Raw genomic sequence first — 19,516 nt, 5'->3', positions numbered from 1 at the left:
TGTGATTCTAATTTAAATTAAAAAAAATGAAGAACCTTTTTTTCTTTTCAATTTTAAAGATTAAGAAAAAAAAATTGTAGTAACTATCTCAATTTTTCTTAAATTTTCTTGTCAACCAAACACAACATCATCAATAAACACAAAACTCAAACTCATTTTCATTTTCCTATCTCTCTCTCGGGTCAAACACTCAAACTCCGCTTTCTCCCTCTTTGCTTTCTCTCATTTCTTTCTTGTAGTTTTTGGTTGGGTTTAGAGAAAGAGAGGCTGTGATGTGGTGGTTTGGATTTGGGTAGAGAGAGAGGGGTTGAGGTCAGTAGTGGTTTGAATTTGGGTTTAAAGAGAGAGGGGCTAAGATTGGCGGTGAACTCGGCCCTTCGCTCTTCCCAACGATGTCTTCGGACCTTGTGGTGGCAGTGGCAAATCGGACCTTGTGGTGGAAGATCTACCATGGCGAGCAAGCCCTTGTTCATTTAGGCTATGCTTTCTGTTTTATAGTTGCTGGATTTGTAGCGAAATTTTGGGAATATTTTGTTTAGGCTTTATGTTTTATTTTTTGGGTTATTTGATGAGTTTCCAAAGATATTTTTAGAGATTAGTCTAGGATTTTTCTCTGGTTTTTTCAATGGGTTTTTTTGTGGCTTTTCTATAGATTTTTCATGAGTATTTTTTGCTGGAAATTTAAGTGTTTCTCTATGGAGAGGTAGAGACGTGAGAGGGGAAATCTTAAGGACTGAGAATTTTTTTTTTCCCTTTTTTCAGTGGAGTTATTGGGGATGTTTTTGCTAGTTTTGGTGATGTTTGGTTGGATGTTTTTGCTGGTAATTTGTGTTTGGTTCTAAGTATAAGAAAATGCAAGAAAAGTTTATGTTAGTATCATGTTCTTGTCGGTAAATTTATTTTTTCTGGGTTTGTGCTATTGTGACTGAATTTTTTGGGTTTGTGTTCTTTCTTGTTCATGTTTAAGATGAAACTAGCTTTGAATTCATGTGTATTTTGGGTTCTAATTTTGTTTTTTTTTTTTTTCATTTTTCATTTTGTTAAAATTGATAAATTAATTTTTTAAAATCATGGTAATGTGTCTTTTTTTAATTATTATTTTATGTTGACGTGACATTTTTAATATTATTTTATTGGCCATGTCAGCATTTAATGTGCCAACAGTGAACTTCGTTTGCCATATCAGCAATTTCTGTTAAGTGAGTAACGGTAAGAACCAAAATAGAACGCATTAATTGATTTAGGGACTAAAAGTAGTGAAATGAAAATATAGGGACCAAAATGAAAAAAATGCAAAATATAAGGACTAAAAATGTATTTACGCCTTTATTATTTTATTAAAATTACTTTATTCTTTTTGAACTTTTATTTTTATTTATTATGTCCTATTGTTTCCAAAAGAGCCTTATGTATTATTTTATGTCTTTTTTTTAATCTTTTTATAATTAGTATGTGTTTGGATTGCACTGAAAACATATAACGTCTGCATCTACCTTTTTTTGTGTGGGTCCCATGCACTGTTCATGGGACCCACAAGTACAAATTTCAACAAATTTTTCTTTAAAATTGAGTCCCACAGTACTATTCATACATTTAAAAATTATTTTGTTAGAGTATTTTCAGTTTTCAATTTTCATTAATAAGCAGTATTCAAACAAACCTTTAGATGATCAAAATCGTATGGAATATTTAATACAGTGCAGCACTCTTTATTTGTTTTAGTCTATACTCTGTATTGTCAGGTTTAGGATCCAACTTACTTAAATTATTTGTACTTTTTTGTTTTCAAAATCTTAAACTAAGACTATTTCAATACTTTCTCCCAAAAGTAAATAAATAAAAGACACTTTCAGAATAGGTCTAGATTAAAAATCCTGCCCTTTGGATCCAAATGTGAGGGAAGTGTCGTTATAAGAGTAATTATCTTGAATAATTAAATTCATCCTTTTCGAATATCCTAAAATTTCTGGACTTTTCTAAAGAAAATATATTTTGGAACAACCAATACAGTATGTCCATTTGTCAATTTCTATTTCCTTTTTAATTCAATCTTTGTTCATTAAAATGATTTCATGTAGGGGTGTTCATTAAACCACAAAAACCACACCAAAATTGCCCACAAAATAGTATAACTGTACTGTACAACAAGTAACAGTGCATTGCAGCGCACCGCACAGCATAGTGCAATGCAATTTGCAGTTTTTAATAAGAAAACAGCACAAACCGCACCGCACTGCATTCTCTCTATATATTAATATATTTATTTATTTTTAATATTAAATATATCATTAATAGTTTAATAACCCTAGTTTTCAAAAAAAAAAAAAGTTTAATAACCTTAGTGAGTGTTGACTAAAAAAGTTAGCCCAAAATAAAGAAAAACTAGCTCAATAGTTTAAAACTTGGCCCAAAATAAAATAAAAAATTAGTTTTGGATTGGGTAAGAAAAACCCAAAATTTGAAAAATATATCAACTTCAAACCGTTCAAATCGTATTTTATATATCGCACTGCACATGTGACCGCAGAAATGAGGTGTAATGCGGTTATGGTTTTGGCTAAATTCTAAACCGCACCGCACCATACATGTGACTGCAAAAATAAGGTACGGTACTATTATAGTTTTAGTTAAACCACATCGCAAAGTATGGTGCTAAAAATGACCCAAAACCGTACCATACTGCACCGCGAACACCCCTAATTCCATGTAAACCTTACTTTTAAAAATAAGTCAAATAATAAAATCAAAGAAAAATCACTTTATATTCATTAAGAAATTACAAATTATAGGCTCTAACTTTGACAGATTTTTAGTTCAATATTTAAAATTTCATTTATTTTTTTAATTTTTAACTTTCATACATTTTCAATCTAGTCCTTCTATTCAATCCGCAACATTAAATCTATTAAAACAATGTGTTTTTAGGAAGTGAAAAATACAAGTAGTAACAATGGGAAATTTTAGATACTCCCGGAGTACCATAAATGCGTACTCCCTCCTTTCACATGAATGGTGGGTCCTACCATGAATTTAATTAGTGGATCCACCATTCATGTGAGAGGAGGGAATACGCATATAGTACTCCGGGAGTATACAATAATTTCTCGTAACAATGAGATTAGATGGAACGAGACACGAGATGAAATGACTAAATTGGAAGTACATTAAAGTTAACTTAAATAGGAAAATAAAATAAAATTTAAAGAAGTGAATTGAAACTTGGGGTTTTTGGAAAAATAAAATTTAAAAGAGTGAAGTGAAAACTATGAAATTTTATTGTGTATTGTTTTGCATTGTAATTGTGTTTCCAAGACACAATTTTTCAAGGTTAATTAAAGTCATGTTTTGGAAATGCGATTTATAAGCAAACACTAGTCTTGTGAGCTCTTGTTACATCAATACAATTTTAGATAAAATTATATTTTCAAAACACAATTTTATAAAAAGGTTATTCTCTAAAATATATATTTCCATGGCGTCACTTTTAATAATTAAAAAAAAAATTAAAACTTTTTCAAAGTTAGAAAGTATAATTTATAATTGAAGTTAAGAAAAACTCAATTTCTTTTTTAATTATAACATATTGGGGGAAAAATAAATTGTTTATGGCATTGCTCCTTGTGTTTAATACACACATTTGCTTATGGAATGACCGTTAGGAAGTGTGGCGGTTTTTATTTTTTTGTTTTTTTGCTGAATTAGGAAGTGTGGCAGTTAGTAATAGTAGATGATGAATAAGGTGGGCAATGCTATGGTGCTTTGCTTTGGGAAAGTTAACGGGGCTACACTGGCCACGTGGAGCACGTGCTGATGATATCCATATAGGTGTTACTCTGTGGAGTGACAATGTGACATATATTTAATTATTCATGGTTTGTGTGTATAATATAAATGGGTCAGATTGGATTGGTCAAATCAACTAATTAAAAGGTTTTGTCAAAAAAAAAAAAAAAATACAATAATGTTTTAATTATTATCAATTTTATTAATCTATTGATACAATAATTATTATCATAGCAACTTACAAATTTTTATAATAAATTTAACATTAAAATTTTTTTAACATAATTGTTTGTTGCTCCAAACCAATCTTGAGCACAGTCCATATCATTTTCGAATCCAAGAGATGAGTGGTTACGCGTTGTAGAACTATTTAATTATTCTGACAAACTGACTAATCCACCCAACATTGGATTTGATCTCTGGCCAAAGAAGAAAAAAAAAAAAAAAAAAAAAAAAACTAAGATTATTCAAAGTTTCCCAAACCCAAATTTCAATTTTATGTGAGACAGTGCCTAACTATAGGCAATAGCCTAGAAATATGTAAATCATAGGGACTAGGAATAGGATTCAGATGGTGCATATTTTAAGAGAAAACTTCAAATTTAATAAATAATCCATTATTTTAGCTAACATATATAATTACACCCTCTCATGTGGGTTATTGGAAATGGCATGCATGTTATTGGCAACATTCCTGCCAGTAGAGGATATATTTTATAATCGGCATATGCTATATAGCGTTATCCAATTTTAGAATAGGGATTAGGGTTTTCTGTTTTTTAATTCCGGCGAACTGTGTTTGATTTTTATTTATTTATTTATTTATAACTTTGAAGCTCAAATTCTTTATTTGATTAATTTTATTCTCATATAAACCGCGTAATTCCAAAACGGTGCACCAATATCAAAAATATTTCGTAATTTAAGACATTATTAGAGAGTGCATGGCATAATATGATATGGAAGGATTAATGATCACATTAAGGCTGCGTTTGTATTAGCATAAAAATGTATTTCTCAAAAATATTCTTTTTCATTTTCGAGTGTTTGGCCCAATTGAAAATATTGATTAAACCAAAAATGATTATCAAGTTAACAAAAAAAAGAAAGCTTTCACAAGGGCGTAAATTGTTTTATGCCTCTTAGGAAGCATAAAACAATTTATACCTCACCTAAGGCAGCCCCTCCTTCAATCAAATTACACAAACCAAAGGTAGAAACCCTTGCTCCACCACCCTACTGTCAAGTGTCAACATCATTACTCTTTGTCATCATCGAGTTTAGCAAACCAACGGTCAAACCCATAATTGAAAAGTCAATTCCAATTATTTTAAATTTGTTAAGTTTCTTATTGTTGAATAATGTGAAATGAATTCAAATTTCATGTATACTAAAAAACTAATTAATGTCTTATTCTATTGATAAAAGATAATCATTTTGAAGTGGGTGTCATAAATTCTAATCAATTGTCACTTTATATATATATATATATATATATATAAAGTGAAAGTTGAATAAATTAGGAAATCACAATTCTTGTTCACATGTTGTATTTGGGTGCTACCCAAGTGATTTGTGTGTGAAAACATAAACATAAATTTATTAAGTCAAATCAAAGTTGTGTTCTAGATTACCAGAATTAAATATACATAGAAGTTAAAATCCACAATTATTTAGTCCAAATACGTTAGCATAAATAGCATGTGTTACAACTTGTTTTTATTTTTTATTTTTCTTCTTGATTGATCAAAACATTCGAAAAGCCCTCTATAGGCTATAATTTTATTTATATTGATTTAGTGGCCAATACGGTATAGTTTTGAACAATTTGGTCAAAGCACTCAAAACCAATTACCCAAGCACTTTGTATTCAATAAATAGTTCATTACAAAGATGATATATATACTTTATTTAATAAATAGATCGCGTTAGATAACTAAATGTAAATATAAATATTGAATACTGAATATTATTATCAAAATAAACACTTACAAAAAATAGTGATAGAAATAAGTATTTCCAAGCATGGAAGAATGAAGAATACAAGAGTAGATAGCAGAGGAAGTAAGAGAGAATATGAAAGCTAAAATTTAAGTTCTAGTTACAAATGAAAAGAAGCGGGCCTTTTATAGGCAGAAACATGCAGTATTTGAGTAGCAGGAATCACATATAAATAGTGAACAATAAATTTGACTTTTTTATTATTCATTTCATTAAGATAGATCTTCCGAAAGTAGGGTGAATACTATAGATGAATAGTGTCATGTCAGATGACAACAGTAATGACTTCAACAATTTTGTCAATATATATATATAAAAACTATATAAATCATATAAATAAGAGAGTTTACTAATTAAGCTAACTTGGAACCCACAACCTAATATCATATATTATAACTATATAAATCACATAAATATGCAAACAAGAATCAAGAACAAATTGTCTCGATAATAATATCAACAATGATCTTTATGTCAATTACATTTTTTTTTTTTTTTAATACTAGACACATTTAAGATTTGAATTCCTCATCCTCTACCTAAAATGTATATTAGCTTAAACTCAATTGACACCTTCTCCTCCACGATAATAGAATCAACTATGGAAGGTGGGGTTAGTGAGCTTAAGGCCACAGAACATATGTTTAACTTATCAATAATATATATATATATCAATGTCCTCTTAAACCACTAGCATTCTTCCATCAAATATTAAAGGGGTATATTTTATTGTGTCAATGCCAATGATAATGGTATTACTATTTGTAGTATTTAAAAATGATTGAACTTGATCCAAACACGAATCACGATTATCAAAAGTATGGTATGGTTGGGAATTGGGATTAATGCCTTTTCAAATCCTCAAAAGCACAAAATTGGTTCTGAAGACACCTAAAGGAGTGCTTGCAGTGTCTTATCCCCCTCATGTCTAGACCCTTCAAAACATTAATTTTTCAGCTGTTAAATACTACTAGTAATTTCACATCCAAAAAACAAAAAAAAAGACCTAACCTACTAGTTTGGTGTTAGGTCAGAGTTGTGCTTTTGAATTATGTTCAACATTGTCTCACCATAACATTGAATTATCTTCTCTTATACTATAAATTACCATATTATTAATTAACAATTATGAGGATGGTAAGGCCTTAAGGATTCATGTATGTGGACCTCTAGGAGTAAGTAATATGTGTGTGTATATACAGGGCCGGCTCAATGAATTTGGGCCCTAGGCGAAAGCTTCAAATGAGGTTTTTTATTATATTTAATTATAAATTCATATATTTTTTTCAATTAAAATTTATTTTTCTTGCTTTTTGAGAGGCAAAATTACTAATTAAATTTTTGCATTTAAGTTCCGCTAACATTTCATTTTCAATTGGTAATATGGCTAATCCACTTAATCTTTCTTGTAACATAGTTGATCTTAAATAGGATTTTATTAATTTTAATTTTGAAAAACTTATTTCTACAGAAGCAACTGTAACATGTATAGTTAGTAATATTCTGAAAGCAATATATGCATTTGGAAAAGATTCTAACCTTTTTATATAATTTAGTACATTAATTAGAGAGTTTTCATTTATTTGCAAAACTTTTTTTAAAACTTTTAGTTTTGAAAATAAATCTAAACCATCAAATATCGGAATAAGTTTCATGTGTGAAAAACATTCAAGATTAAGGCAATTTTTTTCAAACTATACAATTTTTTGATGGGATATTATATAATATTATATAATATATTATTACTATTTGGGGCCTCTTTATCAGTGGGGGCCTTAGGCCACTGCCTAAGTGGCCTATAGCTTCAGCCAGCCCTGTGTATATATATATATACACACACGGGATTTGCTCCCTCATACTGCTTTTGGTTACGCTTTCCGGCTACAATTTAAAAATAAAAAAATAAAAAAATTCTTTTTGAGTTGATTCCATCCATCTTTTTAGCATTTCAAAGCCAAAGCCATTCGATTAAAAGAATGATAATAGACTGAAGTGAAAGGTTGAGGAGGAAGGGGAAAAAATAGGGTGTGTGTGTGGGGCCCGGGGGGGTGGGGAGGGGGGGGTGTTGTTGTGACACTTTTTATACATTACAATTTTAGTAACAAAGTAAACCTTGAATTTTAAAAAATAGCACATGAAACTTTATGTTTTAAAATTAGTCAATTAAACTATGAGATTTCAAAAAGAAACATAATAAATCTCACCAATTTTTATTTTTGGGGTTTAATATAGATTCAACTAATTTGATTTTATTTTTTTGCATTATAAATTGCAAAACACGAAAATTTAATTTGTTATTTTCAAAACAATAGAATTTACTTTGTTACATTCCTAAATTATTGGGTTTACAAAAAGGTTTTCAAAAAAGAAAATAGAGGGTTGGACTTCCATTCCCATTTGTGCAGCATTCAGTAAAGTCAAAGTGGGCTTTGAAAAAAAGGGGGCGAGGGACTGATAAGCCCAAAATAGGTGTACCTACCTAGATCAACCAAGTAGGTTGGCCAACACCTACAATACTTAAACCACATAGGTCAGTCAACACCCACTCCACTTGGTCACGTAGGTTTGCCAACACCAATGCTTGGGCAATGTACCTAACATAATCAAAGATCCATAGATCCCTTCATTTTGGTTAGATCATCTTTAAAAAATAAAGTATCCCTTCATTTTGTTAAGGAGTCCGATAGTCAAGTCAGAAAAACAGATGAGAATATGGTTATTGAAACTAATAGTGCATTGGGCTTCTTGATAGAAAATTGCCCCAAAACCAGGCAATAGCTTCGCTAGTTGGTCATCCTTTATAAGTCGATTGAGAGGATGTGTCAAAGTGGTAGTCTAAGGTCTTCTTTTTTAGTAGGTGACCAGTTCCATTGTGTCCCCAAATTTCACCCACATACACAAATCTAGATCTATTATGGGTAAAAAAGAGCTTAAATATAAGATAGCATATAGCTAATAAATTATTTATCTTAGACTAACGACAAAATAGCCATCCACCCAATATGCAATTAGGCCATGAGAAATGGAGGCAGGAAAATATTGAAACAAAATGCACAAGCATGTGATTCTCAGAGGATATAACCTCTCATGGATGGTGCATACTATAAACAGCATTAGCTGATTGAGTTCCGGAATACATAGATATTATACATCTATCTACGGGAAAAACAGTGCTTTCGAAGCCCAAATGTAATCCTCAATCTGGAAGTTGCTCGTAGTCCCCATTTTCTGGAGATTGGTGTGCTCCACGACCTGTTCTTCCTGCAAGAGAAAAGCAACAATTTTCAGTGTCTGTATCTGTATCTATCTGTGTCTAGACGAAATTGATACCTGTCAATTCATAACCAGCAGCAGGACCACCCCTCCAATCTGTGGGCCGTGAAGTTGTCACATGCATGGGCCGAGGCTGAATCATGAAATGACTTCCAGATGAGTCAACAGCTGAGTGGAACCCTATACTTGATACTGATGCCCCACCAACTGGTGATGCCATTCTACTGGCAGAAGCATCAACTTTCATACCCGCATTGACATCCTTCTTGGTGTCGAGCATAAATGTACCAACAATAACCTGTGGATGCAATTAACTAGTCAGTCAAAGAACTGATTATCAACAAACAGAAATTTTTTTTTGAGAAACAAACACACACACACACACACACAAGGGAGAGGGAAAGGAGTTCTAACACAAAGGCACACCACAACTCCACTCAAAAGCCATGGTAACAAACAGAAATAATTGCTATGAACTTGGGCAAAAAAAAGAGGAATCGTTTAATGCATGATGACATGACAATAACTATTTCAAAAACTTGGCAACATTCAAAGCACCGAGATTAAATGAAAGGCGCAATCAGCTACCCCACCCCCTCTTGTGTGCACATGCTCAGACACAAAAATGGCTAAATCTTAGCTAATAGTTGTGCCTTACGTTAGAACGTTTTTTCATTCAAATAACAATTTGCTACAGTACCTGTACTGGGCCTGCAGCTTTTAGTGGTCCACCAACACCTCCTCCAATAATTTGGCCATCTGTACTAGATAGACAAATGCTGAGCCCGCCGGCTCTCCCTCCAAGCTCGGTACGTACGTAAGATCCAGACACTGAAATAATCTCGAACCGACCCTAATATTGGGGTATTCAGGAGAGTTATACTTTGACAGAGCAGTAAAACAAGTTGTAATCTAAGAAACAACACTTCAATTTATCAGATTCTCCAGCAGGCAGCAGTAATGGATTAACCAGATGAATGAGCAACCTTTTAAGAAACTAGTATTTGACAAGAATATCACCATCTGAGACATTCTGGCACACAATAAATATCCATTTCAATTTTTTGGTGGTTAGACTTAGAACCAGCTGTTCTAGCCAACCGGAATCAAATGACTAGATTGGAAAATTTAAGAGTAGAAGAAGGCAGTCGCGACGAATTTTCATACAGTATCAATCCATATTACTGGATCAGCACTATTAGACCAACATTAGAATTAGTGGCCAAATATTTCATCTTCCCAAATATCACCTAATGTCACTTTAGGATCTTCATAGAGCTGATTTTTTTTTCAATTTAATTGATCAATTAATTCTACACAACCATTGTGAGTTCACATGCAATAAAAATGCTAAGTATGTTACATCAGAAAGGAATCGATCCTGTTTTGTTTCATGTAGAATTGAAAAAGACAAGTTGGTAAAGTAATATGGAAACATCACCAAAATATCAACAAGAACCCTAATGATTTTAGTCAAAACAATTTTGGATCAAAATACCTTAATCAAAAACTGTAAGAATAAATTGTATATTTCAAACCCTCTTCAAAACAAAATGCCTTATTCCAAACCCTAATGCTTTTAGCATGGCTTCGCCTTATTCTAAACAAGCACTAAAATTTTATAAGGTTAAGCCTCATTCGAAGTCCCGTGTGAGTTAGAGCTAAATAAAATCTTTCTACAGGGATGTCCAAAGTACAGATGGCCTACACTTGAGCATCACATTCATCACTACTCTGAAATTATATTTTCATAATATCATAACATATTAATATTTCACCCCTAATAATTTACATTATATGAGGGTAATCTTGAATAACATCGTATTCTTAAAGGCAAACATCTTTGTAACATAGAATTGGTATTCAACATTATTTCACCAATCAATAAATTGTTCAATTCATGTCAATGACCTTTGGTTCAGACAGCACCTCACTTAAAATGTATAAAAAAAAAACATGTTCAATTCATTTTTAAGCCCTTTTGTTTTTGTTTAAAACCGGATTTAAAAGAGAGAGAGAGAGAGAGAAGATACATGTAATAGATTACATGCACATAGATACTTCCTACTAAGCTAAAACTCACTTAACACCAAAGGGCTTACCGTTGAAAACTGGACCACATAAGGTCAATCAGGAAAATTTAGGCATAACTATATGCATGCACATGTCAATAAAAGATGTTTCCTCTCAACTTTTTCCTTTATTCATTTTCATAAGAACGTGCTATTATTACTATTATTTTCCTTTCCCATTTTTCTGCCTGAATAATACAAAAACCCTCAACCCACAATTCTCCACAATGAATTGAACCCAAAACCTTACCTTTGAAAGGAGAACTATTCTTGGGCTACAAGGCCATTGCTATAATATTCAACTAGCCTACAACATACACTGTGTGGGCACCACCTTTTTATTTTCCTTTAATGGCAAGAATAGGACCATAGTTATTTGACTTTCACTGTAATTATCTTCTGGTACCTTCTACACTATGAAGGACCCAACCTTGAGTTTTGTCAAAGATTATGTTTCGTGTGCATGTGCGAGTGTGCGTGTGCACTCATGGAATTTTTTATTCCTATTTGGGTACTTTCCATATGCACCTATGTTTTCAATTAAGTTCAATCGCATCAAACAGTAAAAGAAAACTAACAAGTTGTCATAGAAAATTGTTTTACCTCATAAGTAATATTGCCTCCAGAAGTTGCTGGCTGTCGCAGAGAAGCATTAGAGATTGAACCAGATGCTGACAAAATACATATTTCACGCTTACTTTGTTGCATGAACATCATAATCTTCTGTCCCACATCCTAGCAAATGCATCAATATATTGTGTTAGGGGCAAACAGCCAAAAACTGAAACATATCATCCAAATTAACTATTATTTATAAAATATCAGTATCCAACAAGCAAGGCAAGGATAATTATCAAAGACAGATATAAATCTGATACTGAGACGCAACCATGAAATATTTCCAAAAAAAAAAAAAAGGCAGGGGGTGGGGGAAACCAAGCATGTTAGGTCATTCTGTGCAAGGACAAAGTCCACCAAAAAAAAAACTCCATCCTAGATGAACAAGTGACAATATTAAGATAAAGATGTATCAAATATTTTCACCGACAAAATAAAACTCAAGAGGAGCTGCTACCATGTGTATTCAACTAGATCTGGTTTCAGCCCTTTTCATAAAGCAAAAGAATGCATCTTTTACTTTTGATTGGCTCATTCATGACAGTTGCATCCCTCCCTCCCACCTCCAGTATTCAATTATCCTATGGAAAGCAAGGCCAGTAGGTCCCACATTACACATGGTCCAATCAAAAGTAAAAGAATGGTTATTATAAAGGACCAAAGCCGTGCCCTATTCAAATGAATTTGAGATAAGTTTAGAAATAAGAAAACAATTCTTCCATGGATAGTTCAAATCAGCTGCTTTTCCATACAAAGAAGACAGATCAACAAATGGGGTGAAGGCAAATCAACGATCAGATTGCAATTATAAAAAATATGAAACCCCTTCAAGAATGAAAGACATTTTGATACACTAACACATTGACTGTTAGCATCCAAGAACCATCTATAAAATTCCATAAAATTTAATATCAACTTGAACGAATTTCACCAACCACTAATCTCCTTAGAGAAGGTTAAGGTGATCGCTTCCCTTTTTTTAACTTCTTCTGTCAGATTAAGTCAAAACATGCATAATAGTTAATGTAAAATTTGCTGCAAAAAAAATTTTGTCAAGACAATATTTTATTTCTCTCTCCCATCTTACTTTGATAATTTTTACACAACTTATTATAGTACTCAGCTCCCAAAATTAGTATATCAAAACTAAATGAAAATTTGTATTTAATTTAGTCTCACTTCAACATACAGTTTGAATCCTTGGTTGTTGTGAATATCAATCATTGTGCATCTGATGCAATCAAAGATATCCATTCCTGTCTATCACATTAATAATTGATTTCTTTTCCTGTTAAATTATTATTTGTCTTTACAAATCTGGAGGCAAATGCTACAAAGAGGAGCCAAATTAACCAAGACCAACTAACAGGAAAAGTAAAACACCGTGGAATACTGCACGTACTTATTTCCAATCCCAATTAAAAAAAAAAAAAAAAGATGACTTCCAATTGAAAAATACCTGGGAACCCAACAACATTTTCAGTTTACCTTCAGAATAATAACCATTCAGACTTTAAAGAAAATTCTCATACAAAATTGAATCCAAAGCTACATTAAGTATAATTTAAGCAATAACAGGTATCTATAACATTTTTATCAATAGTTATAGTTGGGGGGGGGGGGGGGGGGGATACCAGGAGGTGCCAGTTGAGCTACAGGGCTCTTGGCAATAGGTATATATAACAAATAAAACATCAGTTACAGAACCAGAGAGGAAATGCTAACAAGTATCCAGAAATCTCCAAAAATTAATGATAACACATAAACACTAACAAGACAGTACTTCTTTACACTGTCTAGTAACTAACAAAAGGTTTGAACCAAAGATATCAGAATCACATTTGGGTAAACTGGTAGTCTTAGAAGCAAGAGTTAAGTAGCCGTATGGCCCACTTTAGAGTTTTAGACATAAATTCCACCTTTACATTTTTATTTTTATTTTTTTCATAAGTAATATAAATTTTATTCAAACTAGGAAAATAAATTTCAACCTTACATAAAACACTAACTAAAGAAGGAAAAAAAAAAATCAGATTTTACATAAAACTTGGTATCATTGCATGGAGTTAGTGAAAGGCATTCATGTGTCGATTTAATAGATCCCCTTTCATATAGATTATAAATCTGTTTTTTGTATTATTCTTCACAAGAGTTTTGTGCATACACAAAATCCCTTTTTATCATCAATAAAAGTGCTATTTGTGAAAAAAGGGGAAAAAAAAAAATTCAAAAGACTGACTTGCTCCAACAACTAAAAAGGGAAAATCATTAAAAACATCTAACAGAATGTAGAATAAGAAGTCATAAACCAAACGTTAAAAAATAATAATAATTTAACGTGATATAAAACCCCTAACATCTTCCTGAGTCTGGCTTGACCATCTTCCACATACAAAATTTGCACCATAATTTGGATTCATCAAAACAATGCATACTTTCCTAAAGCATTCCTCACCTCTCCTGAGAGAGATTTGAAACTTCACCAGCAGTTTAAAGTACCAGAAGATATATCTAATCACTCTAGTAAATAACAAGTCGGAGATGACTCAACTGCTAAAAAAAGGGTCATACCCAATGCACAAAGCTTCCACTTTTGGGGGATCTAGGAGAGGTCATGATAAGCAACCTTACCCCAATTTATTGGAGAGGCTGATTCCCGGAATCAAACCCACAACCTGTCGCTTTTGGTGGAAGGCACTTGCCATCACACCAAAGCTCAACCTCTAGATGACACAACTGCTACTTGCAAAAAAAAATATATTGTTCACTTTTATTAGTAGAGAAGAAATCAGGTACTCCTAACAAATTACAACAGAAAGTTAAAAATCCAAGGAAATAGAAATATGGATTCTCCCACCCATGGTCAATCAGAATTAAGCTCTACATGCTGGTTGTTCCTCTCCACATGAGACAAACCGGCACCACATTCCAAACAGAACTACACTTCTGTTGTCCAAATATTACTCTTTTTTTCCCGGTAAGTAATGTCCAAACATTCCATTACAGCAGAAAAGCTACATCAACCACCTCCCTAAGCATAACCCAATTAAAACCAAAGAAAATAAAAACTAAGGACCGCAGCTATCTCACCAAAAGAAAACGCAATCTACTACTAGCCTACACAAACAACATTAATTTTACTAGAATGACTTTTTATTAGATTATCCCATAATAATTGCATGTCAAACTGCTGTACAAGCAACTTTCTTGGAACTTTTTTTTCACCAAAAACACTTCTTTGTATATGGATATCATTTGATCCTCATTGCACCCCATAAAAACAGATATGTCAATCTAACATTTTGGTTTAAACTAAACATATTGTCATTACCCACCCCTGCACACATCAACTGATTCTAGGTCCCAATCCTTGAAACGAAACACTAACATAGGGTTGAAAGACTGAAAATGCTCCTCAAGCAAATACTCTTAGACGCAATGGAGGCATTCTTGTCTTCAGCAATGAAAAAAAAAATCAGGAAATATATCTGTGCATGTATGAAGGCCGCATCCCCACACCCCACATCAATTAAGATTGGACTCTCCTACCATCCCTATATCAAACTTAGAAAAACAGAGAAATCCCATGTGCTTATGATGCCATTCACAAAATAAGAAGCAGAACATAATGTTAGCAGTATTAAACAAATAACTTGATTATTTATTTATTTATTTTGATAAATAACTTGATTAAATTATCAACTCTAGCCTACTGAAGTCTTCGACGATAAAATAAAATAAAATAGAATCAAATAATCTCCCTGGTGAGGTTTCCAACTATTAAATGGAGTAGAAATTGGGGTTGCCATATTGAGTTTCCCATTAACCAGGATCAAGAAAGAAACATAGTTCCCACCCATTTCACCCAAAACCCACTCTACAGAACAGATAGACTGCACATGTTTTTTACTTCAGGATAACAAATACTAGGATAAGAAAATTAATAAGGAAAAAAAAAAAAAAAAGGGCACAGCCCTAGTGCATGGGAAGTATATACAAGACAAACCCCTTCCTGAGATTATTTGAATATTATAAGCATGTGCAAATATACATACATGCATGTGTATGTGATCACGAGCAATACCAAAAAAAAATATATATATCTACCTCACCAGCAGCTACAGAAATAACATGTGGTGTAAATCCTTGCCCTGCATTGCCTGTATCAACCAGTTGGAAGTAGGAGCACCACATAAGTTTTGTAAAGTATACTTAATGCTCACTAATCAATGAAAAACAAATAAATAAATGCCAAATGTTCTTATCCCAAAAAAAAAAAAAAATGCCAAATGTTACCCAGCGAACATCCAACTAAAAAAGAATAAGTTTATATCAATTTTTGTTCGTGTTTCAATATTGCAAAATAAATGAATGCAGTAAGCATTTACTAATCACAATAGCTACACAACTTCTTCACAGAAGATAATACCCAACCAATTAAAGGTAATACTAATGTATATCACAATCTTATTAGATGCCAATTCAGGGATCACCTATTTGCACATTGACGAACAAGAATTATGGCTTACTAGTAGTGGTAGAAATCATGGCCATAAGTGTGATGTAAGTAACCACTAAAAACATCAGGTTCTAGAGCTGTAAACAACTAAATAATAGCCAATTGGAAAACCACAAAATGTATGTGTAACATAATGAAACAATTAGGCCTTCCACTGCATTAAGTTATCAACAAATTCTCATACACATGCATGCCACTGAGCCACTCCAAATGATGGGGAATTAATCATGCTACTTAGCCACTATATTATGTTCACAATTTGAGCCACACAATTATCGTACAAACTTTTGCTAGTTATTTTAGCCCATCTTATTGTCTCAACCACATACACCTTCAAGAATAAAAGTGTTAAGGTCAATCAGCACTTCTTCTCACAAATGAATTATTTGTTTTGTTACTTTATCATAAAACTTCCCTTTTTTTTTCTTTTTTTTTTTAAATTGAAAGGCACATAGCAACCATAATATAACATTTTATTCCCAATTTTTTCAAAGAGCATCATCCTCAACCAATCTGATGTTATTGAGAGTCAACACACACCAATAAATTTGGTAAACTTTTGAAGTATTGTCTACAAGTCACTGATCTAAAATGTCATATCTTTTATTTCTCTTATTTCAAGATCTACCTATTTTGAGTTCCAAGCCAATAACATACTTGACAGATGACAATAAGACTAATCATACTTTGAAATGGCAAGCTGGGCCACCAAATTTGAAAAAAAAAAAAAAAAAAGTATCTTTTCAAACCCAATAGTAAAAGTACTGCAGAACAATATAATAATATCAGAAATTTAATTAAATAAAATGCATCAAAAGTCTCATAATATCAAAAATTTTCACCATATTCTTCATAAACTCAATGAAAATAGCAAACTTTGAACATTGACCAGAAAAATTTCAAAAATTCAATGAAAGTAGCAAGCTTTGAACATTGACCAGAAAAAATCAACTTTTTTGCAACAAACCCAAAAAACAAAAAAAAAGTGGTTCTTTTAAGGATAACAGCACAAAAACACCAACTGCAGAATCACAAACACAATGCATTAATATTTTTATACGCAAAAAAAAAAAAAAAAAAAAAAAAGCAAACAAAACCCAGCTATTGCCAATAATTTAAAAAAAAGCACAAAAGGCAAAGGGAATGTTTGGTTTAGCTTAATTTCATTACAAAAAATAGAATAATAAATTTTTTTTAAATAATCATCAAAATTCTCCAGATAAAGTTGTACTTTTTTACCCAATAAACTTGTCTGTTTGATAACACATTTTCAAATAGCACCTTTTCAAAATATAACCTTTTTAAATCAAACTTCATTTTTTTTTTTTTTGGGTACTGTTTTTTTAAACAACCTCAATTATATTTAAAATGCACACTGAATCTCATTGTCAAAATTGCAACCCAACCCCTCCAAAACACAAGAAATCCCAATTGAAGCACCCAATGACAAAAAATGATGTCACAAACACCCACCAACTGGTTGGAACAAACAAAACAAATAAACAATGCACCAAAATCAGATTCAGAGTGTCCCCTCTTCATAAGAAATACTTAATTTTGAAGTAAAGTAAAGTATAACAAAATTTTCAACGAAGCCCTTCAAGTTATAAGAAATTCTTAATTAATAAACCAAACCTTAACTCACGTGCAAGTAAACCTTAGCCTTGGCCACTGGGCCACTCACTCTATTCGAAGAAAATTCCCATTAAAATAAAAAACACCAAACAAACAAACCCCAAAACCGAATTTGCAAACAAGCCCCTCTAAAAAACTGAAATATACAGAGAGAGAGAGACTCACCAGAAGCGAGAAGGTTAGATTTCTTGGAAGACAGAGAGTGAGGCTCTTTCCTCTCTTTAGAAGACGAAGTCGAGTGAGACGACGTCGTTTGTTGCTGCTGTTGGTGGTGGTGGTGGTGGTGGTGCTGTTGTTGTTGTTGTTGTTGTTGAGCGGCGGCGTTTGCTGCGGCGGCGGCCTTTTTAGCGGCGAGGGCTTGCTCCGGGGTCCCGTACTTCCTCGGCCTGCCTCGTTTTCTCTTCCCCTCTAGGCCCGAAGACGGCGTCGTGTTGGGTGCAGTGCTGTTAGCGTTAGTGTTCGCAGTGGCAACGGCGGTGGCGGTGGTGGCAGTGGTAGCAGTAGTAGCTGTTACGGCGGAGGAGGAGGAGGGGGGGTGAGACTGAGGAGGAGGAGGAGGGTAAACGAGGTGGGCCCCACTTACGGTGTCGCCAGGTGGCAGGAGGCCATTGGTGGGTGAGGAAGTGGGATTCTGGTGATGCTGATGTTGATGTTGGTGGTGGTGGTAGTAGGAGGTGAGTTGGTTTTCATTGGGTTCCATTTGAGAGAGAGAGAGAGAGACAGAGAAAAAGAGAGAGAGACAGAGAGAGAGAGTTGAGAGTGTGTGACTGTGGTGTGTGTGTGGAATGAGATTTTTTTATTTTTTTTTATTTTAATTTTATTTTAAAAAACAAAAAATTGTGTGTGTGTGAGTTGTTTAAAATGAGATAAAAAAGAAGAAAGTGAAGAATTTTATAAAAAAAAAATATATATTTAGTGTGAGAGATGTGAGGCGTTGGATTAGATTTTGTGTTGGTGTGTTGTCTAAAATCTAATGGTGTTTTTTTATTGTGGGTGGTTGGTTTTGTGGTTCCATTTTGAGTGCAACACAGAAAAAAGAGCGTGTGTGTGTTTGAGGGATAGGATTTTATTTTATTTTCTATTTTTTTATATTATAAAAAAATTGAAAAAAGAATTTGTGTGTTCACTTTCTTAGCCGTTGGATTGGATTTTATGTTGTGTGATTTGATGTCTTGACTTCCAAGGCATTTTTGAAACAAGAGTACTATATTATAATTCCATTGTCTTCCATTTGATGAGAGCGTGTTTAGATTTGGATTGAGATTTTTTTTAAATAACAATTTTGGGTAAATTACTAATTGACCCTCCAATTAGTGAATAAATTCAATTTGATCACTCTTTTTTTTTTTATTGTATTCATTTTGACCCTCAATCATTGACACAATTAATAAATTCAATAGTTTAATAACCAAATTATTATTTATATTTGTGGAAATTTTAAAAAGAAAAAATACTTTTGTTCTTAGCTATTGGATTCGTTTTTGGTGATTTAATTTTTTTTTTTGGTCAATTCAAATGTTACAATAAGTGGAAAATAGAGGATTCAAACCATAATTCGTACAGCCGCTCTTTTGATGATTTGATTTTGATTTGGACTTTATGCAAAGAAATATCT

At 32.6% G+C, this 19,516-nt stretch overlaps 1 protein-coding gene across 1 annotated transcript; it reads right to left on the bottom strand.

The window, feature by feature from the left end:
- Positions 1-8,696: 8,696 nt before the first annotated feature.
- On the bottom strand, positions 8,697-18,673 carry LOC115990418 (AT-hook motif nuclear-localized protein 14-like). The gene is made up of 6 exons (XM_031114254.1): positions 18,067-18,673; positions 15,855-15,907; positions 11,733-11,864; positions 9,758-9,910; positions 9,115-9,355; positions 8,697-9,045 (listed from the first exon to the last, which is right to left on the bottom strand). The coding sequence occupies exons 1-6, from the start codon at positions 18,599-18,601 to the stop codon at positions 8,981-8,983; spliced, it is 1,179 nt and encodes a 392-aa protein (XP_030970114.1). The 5' UTR covers positions 18,602-18,673; the 3' UTR covers positions 8,697-8,980.
- Positions 18,674-19,516: the final 843 nt, after the last annotated feature.

The sequence above is a fragment of the Quercus lobata genome, chromosome 1 (assembly GCF_001633185.2).
Source record: "Quercus lobata isolate SW786 chromosome 1, ValleyOak3.0 Primary Assembly, whole genome shotgun sequence".
NCBI lineage: Eukaryota > Viridiplantae > Streptophyta > Magnoliopsida > Fagales > Fagaceae > Quercus > Quercus lobata.
The sequence above is the reverse complement of the archived record's forward strand: the minus strand, read 5'-3'. Positions and strand labels throughout refer to the sequence as shown.